This window comes from Hippoglossus hippoglossus, chromosome 19, assembly GCF_009819705.1.
Source record: "Hippoglossus hippoglossus isolate fHipHip1 chromosome 19, fHipHip1.pri, whole genome shotgun sequence".
NCBI lineage: Eukaryota > Metazoa > Chordata > Actinopteri > Pleuronectiformes > Pleuronectidae > Hippoglossus > Hippoglossus hippoglossus.
This window is the reverse complement of record NC_047169.1, coordinates 13,659,474-13,671,848: the sequence shown is the minus strand read 5'-3', so window position 1 is coordinate 13,671,848 and position 12,375 is coordinate 13,659,474. Positions and strand designations below refer to the sequence as shown.

Here is a 12,375-nt window from a genome sequence, read left to right as displayed (position 1 = left end):
GTTGAATAAAAATACTCATACAAGTAATATATTTCTTATTGTATTGGTTTGCTCTCTTATCAATATGTCTTTTAGGCAAAACTACTCATCATAACTCTTGCACAGCACCTAGTTATTATCACAGGGAGGTTTAACAGCCATATGGATAGAGAAATCACCTAGTGAACATAATCAATGTTAACAGACACTGGACCATATGTAGTCAGGTAACATGCCATCTCAGAGCCCATCATCTGACAACGAATTAGCCCTTGGGGGGCAACAGACAATATTTTGGGGCTTCTATGATGTAATCTCAGTGATACAGTGACATTTTCTACACCTGCTTGACAGTACTGCTGAGGTTCACTGATGCAAAGCTTGAATGTGAAGCAGCAGCAGGATGTGCTCAATTTGCATTAAATGGTCTGTATTTATATAGAGCTTTTCTAGTCTAATAGACCAATAATAGAGCAGATCTGAGAAATAGCAGACATTAATATGTCACACACTTAAACGATGCAACATGTTCTGACTGAAGCGATTTGTGCAATGCTTTAAGGCGAGGTCACATTGCTTCTTCCCCAATTCATGTTTGATGCCCAGACAACGGACAAATTCAAGCATGCCTTTTTAACATGCATTTATTTGACAGGAACAGTGCTCAATGATTAACATAAAAAAACTTGATAATTTTCATCTGTTGTCCATAGTCAAGTCTTGATGATGACCTAAAATTTCATTCGCTGACTGAGGCTGCAGTGAAAATGTACTGTATCTTGGTGCACCATGGTGCTTTACCTAAGCCAGAGGTACAACACTTCTTAATATCATATCTGATAAATCCAATGAACAGTTTAAATTAATACATATTCTCTGCTTAGCTTAGCTTTATTATAGACACTATGTGAATCTGGCTTTAGGCTCTAATCATAAGCACTTAACTACTGTTGATCAGAACACTAAATGTCATGTGATAAAACATTGAAAATAAAAAATGAAACTGCTAGGATACGGTGTCTGCAGTGGAATATATAAATCTGCACAAGCTTCTGCAGTGAAATCAACAACATGCTACTGATGAATCAGTTCAAATCACTCAACATGCTCCCACAAGTCTCACAGGTGGTGCAGGGGTGACAGACTCAATTTAGGGTGTTTAGAGTATTGAGAGGTTTAAGAAAATCAATTGCAGAAGGCTGTCCATCTGTTCTCTGTCTGTCTGAGAAGCTGACGAGTGGCATGAATGCAGGGCCAACAACAGTAAAGAGTGCATGAGGAAAGGAATTGCTGCTGTCCATGTTTGCCTACACTCTGACATAGAAAACATCTGCCTTATTATTATGGATCCGTGTTCTCCATAGATTACCTGATACAACCGATTTCCTTATGCAGAGTACAGGACAGACATTCCTATTTGTAGTGGACAAATAGGAATGATGAATTAGGGTAAATTGCTTTCTTAAAGATAATAAATCACAGACGACCCATGATGTAACTATACACAGGTTTAAACTTACACATTCTAAAAATCGAATTGACATTTTGTTGGCCTACTGAACTTTTAAAGCAACGTTTAATCACAAAGCCGAGGTCCTGACACTCAATTCGTGCTTTTTTGCTGGTTCAGCAATCTTTCAGATCAGGAAATAACACAAAATGTGGGGATTTCCTGTGAAATGTAGCATATTAGTGCAGTGTTTGAAACAGGATTGGCCGACAGTAGTTAAAAATGCAATATATAACACAATAGGGGTTGGCGATTTATCAAATACACTCGATGTATCGCGGCTTGTACCAAGTGCGACATATGAAATGAGTATAATGGTACCATCGAGTATAAATTGTCACGTGAATGTTTTAAGCCGTCATCATGAAACTCTCTTTGAGTTTCTCTTCTCTCTCCTCATGCCCCTCTCAGAGCAGACTGCTCACTCCCCCGCCTATCCAGAAAACTCTCCTGTGCACATGCATATGTTTTTATCAAAAGAGGAGGGAAGAGACTCAGAGAGCATGGAGAGAGAGAGAGAGAGAAAGAAAGAAAAGAGGCCCAGCGAGTTGACGTGTTCAGAGACGGTTATTGACAGTTTGTTCATATTCTTTGTGAACGCTGAACCGAACTAATCAGTTTACAAATGATGAAAGTTGAACGTGAGCAGGGTTCCCTCCAGCGCGAGTGGACGCTTGTGCGTGTCTGTGAGATGAGAGGCGCGTTCACATGAAGCAGCCGGTCAGTGACTTGGTTGAAGAACAAAGGAAACAAACAGTGAAAGCACAGAGTTTCATTTACACACCGAGTTTTAAGCCTAAATGTCCACTGATATCTTCCGACGAGGTGCATTCATTAGTACGTTATTTAGCCTAAAAATATTGCGTATTTGGTTTAGGCCATATCGCCCAGTCCTATAATAATCATCAATCCAAAAGCAGTCAACAAAATGCCTATTGTATCACTACACTATACAGTCATTATCAGTGACCAGTAGTAAGATTTGTCATTTATGGCATGCAAAGCCTTGTAGCAGCATATCTCTGCATTTCACCAATTCAATCGGGTTACAGATAGCAAACATTAACTAACTGGTGTGAAATTCTGGACCTTCCCACCAAACGTGCCTTGTCATCATGAGTTGAGATCTTTCATTTCAGCTTGAACTCCCCCCTACAGTATCCTAACCCAAACTGAGGAAGAAAAACTATTGCAGACATAGGCAACAGTATATAGATGACTCAGTCTGTGAGAAAACTCCTCTTCCTGCTTGGCTGTGCCTTCTTACAACACACAAGTGTAATCCAAGCTGCCGTTGACAGACTCAATTGTTGTTATCTAATGCTGGTGATAAACAGGCTTTGGATCAGCCTGTTAATGTGGGCCCTAATGTTTCACACATTCTGTCTGCTTCTGCTACACCTCAGCGTTTTGTAATTGGAGAACACACGGTCAATACATGAGTGTTACTGTCCACATCAGAGTGAACAGTGAATCACCATTGCTTTAGATACGTATCAAATATCTTAATTGCTGTTTCAACAATGTAAAAAGGTCACATTATCGAGAATGTCACCAACTTTCCCGAAAAAACAATCAAAAACACACAGATTCCACATCCTAACCCTGTGCCGATTTAGACTTAGCATGGCTGACTGATGTCACTCAACAGCCGACAATCTGCAAACTATGTCAGAAATCAGCTACCATTGAAAAGCTGAAAGCGAAGTGCCTCACGACAAAACCAACACTTAACAAGACATAAACACTTCAACAATTACATGGCAAAAGACAGAGTGCCAAACCAAGTAGTTGAGAGAAATGGTTTTAAACTACATACTTAATACCCCTGGCTGAGAATATCTAAATCAAATAGCTCCTCTTAAATTCTAGGATTCATGTCACCGGACTCTAATGAATAAAGGTTATAACGACATATTTTGGAAATCTCACCACACAGTCCAATTAAAATAGTTTGCATAGTGAATCAGAGGAGGTTTGCACAGTTTCCAGAGAATTGTAGAAGTTTCCCATTATGAGGATTTTTCCAAGTTCAAATCTGTCAAATGTTCATGTACCTAGTTTTTGATTCTCCTAATAACTTAATTGTTCAAAAAGAAAACAATTTCCACAATAACAAGGCTAAACGGATGAATGTTATATTGTAAAAAACTGTCTTATCTGCACAATCACTGTTACCTAGCTGACATTTGCAGAAAACAAGGAAAAAAACACGCACAGAAAAACACACACACACACACACACACACACACACACACACACACACACACACACACACACACACACACACACACACACACACACACACACACACACACACACACACACACACACACACACACACACACACACACAAAGTTTATATAATATATTATATAATAATTGAAATTGATTGTAGACATCTATAATGAGAAACCACACACACATAAATGACAAAAGCGGTTTGAATCTTACTATGTAATTACAGATGTTGAAAATTGTGGCTTTGAGTAGTTAAAACAGAATCAAACATTGTTTTGGCAACTTAAAATGATGTTAAATATATATTATATAAAAATTCTTAGTAGTCCCACTGGAAGTACAAATTGTCAAAAGGACGTTGTTGATATTGTTAAGTTAATTGTGGATGTTAAAAACTTGGTTAAGAAAAGTTATATAGGCTAGTCCTGCTGAATGTGTCTCTATAGCTGCTTTCAAACACGCACTGGACTCCGTGGATCCTCCGTATTTTCTCCTGAGGAGGGACATGTGTGAAGGCAAATGTCCGAGTGAGACGCTCTGCAGTTTCTACGGACTTATAGTTATCCATCTGGGCTCCTCGTATAATGTCCGTAGAAATCCAGGAAAGGTCTATGTGTGAACACAGCGGGGGAATTAACTGCGAGTGCGAGTGGCGGGTTGATGATGCTTCGAGCGGACGACAGATGCAAAAATTTAAAACAGAATAAGAAAACAAATATCTCCCGGTGAAAAAGCGGTGTCACACACGTAGAGGACACACTGCTGAAGATGTCTAGAGAGTTTGTGGTGATAAGAGCTGACGATGGTGTCGGGGTGCTGTAAACATGATCTTGTGATCTACGCCGCAGTGTTAATCACTCCCTGACTCCGCCTGCTGCAACCAGCTGCTCCACCTCTGACCTGAAAAATGCAGAGGATTTGATGATGCCTTTGTGAATGTGTTGTGCATGTGTGAAAGGCAAGCTCTGGGTGAAGTCCAATTCTCCAGAGTTTACCTGGGGGGTCATGTCTAAAATTGTATTACCATGACAGAGCTGCACGTATGAATGTGTCTGTGTGACCGGAGCTGTGTGTCACTCACATAGTCTCTCTCACTCACTGCAGAATTGGGCTGAATTCATGTCTGTATTTACACAAATCGTATCAATGCAACATCTTCCCGCACGTTGTTTTTGTGCTTTAAAACATAACCGCTGTGAAACCATCAGAAAATAAAATGTTGTGTTTTCTATCGGCACCCTCTTCATATAGGTCTCTCGATCACCGCTGCTCTGTCCTTTTGATTCGTTAAAAGGTGTGTGAACATTTTCATTAAAGCTTCAAAGAGAACCTGTGCAAAGCTGATTTCACAGGACACAGCAGCGCAACATCACTGCGGCATGAACCTTAAGTTGTTCACCATAAATCAGTAATTCAAGAGAAGGATGAAAAAGAAGAACAAGAATGGCTCCAGCATGTTTTCTCTTCACACCACCTTGATGTTGTGCTGCTGTTCCATGTGAAATCAGCTCAGTACATTTGTAGCCAAAGGTCTTCTCTGAAGGCTTTAACGCAACGTGTACCCAGAGTTTTGACGACTTGTCTCTGCTGTAGGGTTAGTGAGTTTGTCTTCGCCATTTTTCTAATGTTTACTATATAGATCAGATGGCTTCATCATGTGATCTACACAAGACATGGGATTGGCTGGTTTACTGTCCCCACCTCACAATGTGTGCTGTGTAATAGACCCAACTCATCGATTACTAAATTAGTTGCCTATCTTTTCAAGAAAATTACTAAACATTACTTCTGAACATAATACAATACATTAGTGCAACATGCTGGTCTATACATCCAACAATAAGAAAAACAGAGTTGAAAAATCGCAATAATTGTCCGGCCCTGTGAATTTATGCAGAAAAATGCAACTTAATGTTGTTTAGCACCACCACTGACAGTAGTCTGACTGCTTGCATGCCTCGCCCCTTAAAACTATTTCCACCACTTATGTCAGCAGGGCAGACACACATTACATGTTGTACCGTGCTGTATTACTTTGCTGCATGTTCTCCCTTCTCACTCCTCCGCTGACCTGCGCTCACTTTACACGTTAACAATAAACACCAACGCTAATCGAGGGGTTATTGGGACCTGAACAGTACTGAAGTTTACTTTGTGTCTCGGATTTATGAGACACGTATTTAAAACACATTGAAATAACACATTGCGTGCACAGCCGTTTACATTTTTTATGTATATTTATGTTTTCAACCGAAGTTCTGTATGTTTGGTTGCATTTGTTTTCTGTATATATTTTTTACGCCCCGCTTTTATTCATTAAAGTTTATGGTTAAAGTGTAAAATATAAATTCTCAATTACATTTCTTTGCTGATCTTGTTCATGTAAACAATGTTAGAGCTATCAGCTTGAGATCAATATGCCGGTTACATATAACAGCTTTTGCAAACAATGAGATTGCGAATTAAGTCCCTGGCCAGGCCTTGGTATTTAACCTTACTTGCAGTGAACACGCACTGTTAAGTGCTGGGGGATTACAACTGCCTGCAGTTTGATTGAAGTGGATGTAAACAGCAGCAACTACTTTCAGTCACCTCAGATGACCTGGAAAACAAGCCGGCCCTTAGTGTGATATCCAGTCAGAGGAAAATCAGGAGAACAGTCTTAACCCTTTTTAAAAATAACGAAGTGACTCAAAGCTTTTGAGATCGGTGCAGAGAGGGGTTTCCTCATAGCTGCATGGGCCAAAAGCTTTCAAATCATCCTCTCGTCACACGGAACCCACCACAAATAGATACAGTACGACAGGGATGAACATGAATGGCATAGAAGCAAAACAGTGCAGCAGCGGTACCTTGGCTTTCACTGGGTTCTCTAAGGCTAAGTACACACTAGTACATTTTAACTTGAAGTTTAGAAATACAGCTGGTCCCATTTTACTTAGAAAATTCAGGTGCTGCTTTTTAATTCTAATGGCCCTGCTGATTTGGCCTTTCAGCTGATTCATCAAGCTGCTATCACATGACCCACCCTTCTGGAAGAAAAGAACTGGCATTAGCCTCGGCTACCAGAGTAGAACGCAACATGTATAATCTATTACAAGCGTTGCTGACCCTGTTGTCTTTGCAAACATTCTGCATTTTACAATTATACAACTGCTTACATGTTTAGGAAACGAAAATGTAGTAGTATGGATGAAGCCTAACAAACTCGACTGCTGGTGTTAATGGGTGGAGAGGGGTCACATTGACGTGGCTCTGAGCACCTTCAGTGGAATCATCACACCCATATTCTCAGGATTTATTATGACATGTTGAAAGCTGGACTAATAAAAATGTTCATATTAATTACAGATCCAAATGACTGTTTAGTGTGAAATTGGCAACTGCAACTAAGGGCTTGTTTATTTACTATTTTTGATTCAATCTAATTTCTCTCATCACCCTCATTTGCAGGCGCAACCAAAAAAAGCTTTTAGAAATCTACTACCAGGTGGGAGACAGGAAAGGTTACTGAACAGAGTGGAGGATTTAGCAGCTAAAAACATTATAGTTTTTCTGATAAGATGGTGGAGACCAAAACAGAGCTAAAAGTAGGGCTGCACGATATCGAAAATCTATCGTCATCGCGATATCAACTTGCGCGATAGACGCCAGATCTATCTAAACTGCGATAAATGTTTTTTCATGCGCCACGCATTCACACTCTGCATGTCAATATATTTGGCCAATCAGATGGAGCCCGGAAAATAACTGAATCTGTAAACCTAGTAAATGTATGTAGAGCTGGTGTCGCTCTGTTTAGTTTGACGCCGTTGGTGCAGCGCATAGCGCGAATGATAGAGACACAGAGAGGAGAAGTAAATCACTGACCGAGCCGCTAAAACCTGCCTGTGCATGGCTCCCTGGTTGTCTGTCCCGGACTTGATGGCGCTGCAGCCAGGCTGTGCGCTTTTTCTTGGCTGTGGAGCTTTTTGTGGTCTCTGCATCTGCAGCCAGGGACTGTTTATGTTTATTTATTGCAAGTCATATCATCATCGGGATATTAAACAATGTTTCCCTTTTCCTACTTTCATCCAGGGATTGCTCTGAGTGTGTGCGTTCACACCTGCCATTAAAATGTGGCCCCACATCCGTCTCATGAGGTCTGTGTGTGTGTCTCTGTGTGTGCATGTCTATCTATAGTTTTGAGGGCCAATTTTGTTTCAATACCATCATTGTGAGGACATTTTGACGTTGTGGAGGACACTTTGGCTTGTCCTCACAAATTCAATGGGCTGTTTGAGGGTTAAGACTTGGTTTTAGGGTTAGAATTAGGTTAGGGTATGGGTTAGGCATTTAGTTGTGATGGTGAGGGTAAGGGGCTAGGGAATGCATTATGTCAATGAGTGTCCTCACAACTATAGAGGGACACGCGTGTGTGTGTGTGTGTGTGTGTGTGTGTGTGTGTGTGTGATCAGTGTTGATATCGTGGCAGTGGTCACAAACAAATCAACGACAAGAGAAAAAATATGTTCGATTTGCAACTGCAGCAGGTCAGACAATGTCAGCTGAGTAGGTGGGGGTCCTTCATATGTGGCCCAGGACAGATTTGCGTTAACACTGCTAAAAGAATGTGGTCTGGCCTGATCGCCTCTATATCCTATAGCGCTCACACCTGCTTTAGAGCTCTCCACCTAAGATCGGATCACAGAAACCACATGTTAATACCAGGTATGTACAGGGCCTATATGTATGCCAACTCATAATTACTACTTCGTATTGTGTTTACAAATTGTTGTGGGTAATCCTACATGGCCAAAAAAGACAGTTAACATGGGTTTAAGGAGCTGTAAATGTTCCAAATGTTGCATGCTTAGTAAAAAAAAAAAAATCGATCATGTAAATAGTTCTTCATATTCACAACTTTTGATATATTCTCTTGCATTTGTTGCACAAACAACCACAAAAAAGCCTGAAACTGCACAATCACGTCTTTGGTTTGGTCACGTTTTCCATCATCATTTTATAATTTCTCTTTCTCACTCAGCCTTTTTTTTGAGGAACACTGATCCATCACACAAGCTCTTTCATAAACAGACTTCCCCATAGTCACGTTGGCACAAAAGTCATCTTCAAGGAATTATCAATGACCTCTCAAGGAAGCATTTGGCTTGTTCTAGATAAAAGTCCAACACAGATTGGTACATGTACTATTAGGTTCTCCTATTACAGTTTATGGAATACACACTGTCAACAGACAGCCACAACAAGCGTTAGCGATGTTTGTATCCTTACAACATTAAACGCACATTATTACCATGAGTCGGTCTACAGGGTCAAGGAAATGCTACTGTTGATTTCTTAGGGAGATTTGGACATGTTATATGTTCAATATGAATAAAATGTATAAGGGTGACCAGCACTCTGTAGCAGTGAGTGGGGACTGCCTTCTTCGGTCTCCTTCTGCATCCTCAGATCAACTAAAGCAGCAGTCTGCAACTGGGTCAAATTGTGGGTCAAAGTCACCGCAAGATCATTTTGTTAATTTGATTATTTTCATTTCACTATATCGGACTGAGGCACAGACACACGGCACAGAGGCCGACATCTGCCACGGCAACAACAGTCATAGAATCACTTTCTGTATGGCAATTTATCTTTGAGGTAAATGGACAACGCTTAGAGTATTGCTGCAATGCATCGAGCTGAAGCCTTTACTTTGAAATGTTGTGAACGTGGGTCTGAAGATTGTGTCCCTTGCTCCACAGATCCCTGAAATAGCCGACATGCAATGTATGAAAAATAACACCTGATCAGTCAAACTTATATATAAGCTTCAGTTTCATTTTACGAAAAAAAAAACTGACTGTAAAATCTTCACTGCAGATAAACCAGGGAGGATGAACACAAAGTTTGTAAAAAAAAAAAAACTCTGCACTCAACGTCCAGCACACAAACAATAAAAAAGTGACAGTATATTGTAGAAGTGTTTAAGAGGACTCACTAATGACAAGGAATCATTCTGAAGTAGCTCCGGAGCATCAACACGGGACAAGAGAACAGGACAGGTTTAGAACAGGCGCTGCGCTAGTGAATCTACTGCTCATTGATAGTGGGTCTGTGGTGTTAAACAGTGATATTAATGCAGTGTGATATTGTCACGGGGACTGTTACCTCACCCCTCAGAGACATTCACCGTGGGGCTACCCTGTCACTGACATGCTAACCATTAGCATGAACTGTTATTACCACTGTGCTACCTCTGCTATTCCTGGGGGGACCGAGCCACTGGGACTGAGATAAGTTTATCTCCCGCATCTCCCGTCGGAATACATCACAACATGCAGCCGGACCTGTGAGACTAAGCAGCAACAACAACAACAACATCGCTCTTTTATCCATTTCAAAACCAACGTGCACGAATCGCCACCACATTAAACGGGAGCTCGTTAAGGCAGTTAATGCTATTAAGTGGGTTATTTTTAGTTAGCCGCGTCCGTCACTGTGCTTCTGCCCGGAGCGAGCCGAAAGTCGGACGGAACGCGAAGTGCACACACGGCCGATGGAGGAACCGTGTCTTGTGACACAAACCACCGGAGCCGGGACCGGCGACGGGTGGCGTACTCACCCAGAATGGGAGCTCTGGTCCGCAGAGTCGCTCCATCTCTGCGGCTCGTCGGGAGACCGGCACCAACCGGAGAGCTCCTTAGCCCCGGTGAAAGTCGAACCGCTTCCCGGTTCCTTCCTTCGCGTACAGATACAAGAAAGAGGGCGGACGCTCGCTGGCTATCACATGCCAACCCGGCAGGTATGTACCGCTGCTACTGCTGCTGCTGCGGAGGCGCCTCGGCTTCTGCGTTCTCCCCCCGGGCAGCGTGGACGAATCGTTCCGCTCCTTCCGCTCCGCTGATAGAAGAAAGAGAGGAGGCATCCGGAGCCGGAGCGAATTAGTCCTGTCGGAGGAGGAGGAGGAGGAGAAGGAGGAGGAAGGGGGGGAGGCAGGGCGTGTGCTCACCAGGCCCCGCCCTCCCTCCGCCCACCCTCCGCCCACCCCACAGCGTGATTCAGCAAGCCGGTCATGCTGAGTCACGTCCCCGGGGCCCAGAGGTGAGGAGAAGTGGGACATACCAGGTAAACATGTGGGGGGGTCGTTGTCACTGAAATGAATCAATATTGAATATTTTAAGTATATATAACCTTTGCTCAGTGATGGAACAAGATTTTATCTCAGTAAAAGTACAAATAAATAGACAATTAAATACATTTATAAAAAAAAGTAAGTACTTAAGCAAGTACTTTCTTTTAAATAAGCCCCTACAATTTCACTTTCATTGATGATGGCGCCTCTGTGGACAATAGCGGTAGTTCTCTTCCTGTTTTGGAGGGAGTGACAAAAAGGCGTTTGCGCAATCTTCTTTTTTGATTTATGTCCATCGAACATTGGAATATGCTTCCAGCTGAGCTCAAAACGTGCACAGACTTTCACTCATTCAACATTAATCTGACCGTGATTTCGATTTTTTTATTTGGTGTGTTTTAGGTTTATTGTGTACCTGCAGATGTAAATTAGCTGATAGCTAAATCTTGCATAAATCATCTCTTCTCATTTTGAGATGAATGTTTTTGAGCCATGTCCGTGTTTGATAAAGAATACGAATAAAGAATGCATTCACGATGATGTGATTTATCTTTTTGTTGCTGCATGATTGATAACTATAATTCAGACACCGACCCTAACCCTGCTGTAAATCGTTTCTTCTGACCTCGCCGGTGGTCCGACCTGACCACAGACATTAAGAATAGTTTATAGGAAAAGACACTTTTCAACCCTGATTGTCTCCTTTGCTGTTGTAGGTTATAAAGAGGCAGCCATATAAAAATTAGACTGTTTCATAACCATAACATTTAATTATTCAAGTACTTGCAGAGTGAAGCCTATTCCCAAACTAGGGGTCGGGCCCTCCTGGCGAGTTGTGAGACACAGAAGGAGGGTAGAGAGATGATTTCCAGAAATCAAATACAATTTAAAAACAACTCTTGAGATCATATTTTAGCCATGAATATGCCAAAAACTAAAAAACAAATCCTTGTAAATTTAAAATAAAACCATACAAATAATAACCTTCTGATTTTCTTTACCCGCTTTCAGACATTTCAGCACTAAACTCCAGATAATCCCAGGACATTCTTGAGAACACAAATGTCTGAGTGTGAGGCTACGGACTCTCTTCGGAGTTTCTCCCTGATGAGCCAGTGTGAGAACACAGCAGGAGATCCTCCACAGGATTCACTGCTTGCCAGTAGGTGACATTTCTAACACAGACAGATGCAAAAATGAAAAAAATACCAAAAGAAAACAAATATCTCAGGAGGAAAAAATGCGATGCCAGACACGTAGAGGACACAGATGATGATCTCGGGAGAGTTTTTGGTGATAAAAAAACGATGCCGTTGTTGATTTGCTGTAAACAAAAACATGTGATCTCTCCAGCAGAATTGATATGTTATGTTCTGCCTCCTGCCTCCTGCATGCTGTGACACCCCTCACCTGAACAAAGGTGTCTGTGTTGTTGAGAAAGCATCTGAGCGGAGAATCTCCTGCTGCATTGTTCACGTGAGAAAGGTGAACTCGTGTGTTCATGCCTGAAAACGGCTCATGTGCGTCC

General features: G+C 41.7%; 1 protein-coding gene across 2 annotated transcripts in view; it reads right to left on the bottom strand.

The window, feature by feature from the left end:
* abcc3 (ATP-binding cassette, sub-family C (CFTR/MRP), member 3) overlaps nucleotides 1-10,659 on the bottom strand; it is a 48,832-nt gene extending 38,173 nt beyond the window's left edge. The window contains exon 1 of one of the 2 annotated variants that reach the window (XM_034570651.1): nucleotides 10,338-10,659. In XM_034570651.1, coding sequence (XP_034426542.1) covers nucleotides 10,338-10,373 — 36 coding nt within the window. In that variant the 5' untranslated portion in view covers nucleotides 10,374-10,659. The remainder of the gene's footprint in view (nucleotides 1-10,337) is intronic. The other variant, XM_034570652.1, reaches the window with a different exon arrangement.
* Nucleotides 10,660-12,375: the final 1,716 nt, after the last annotated feature.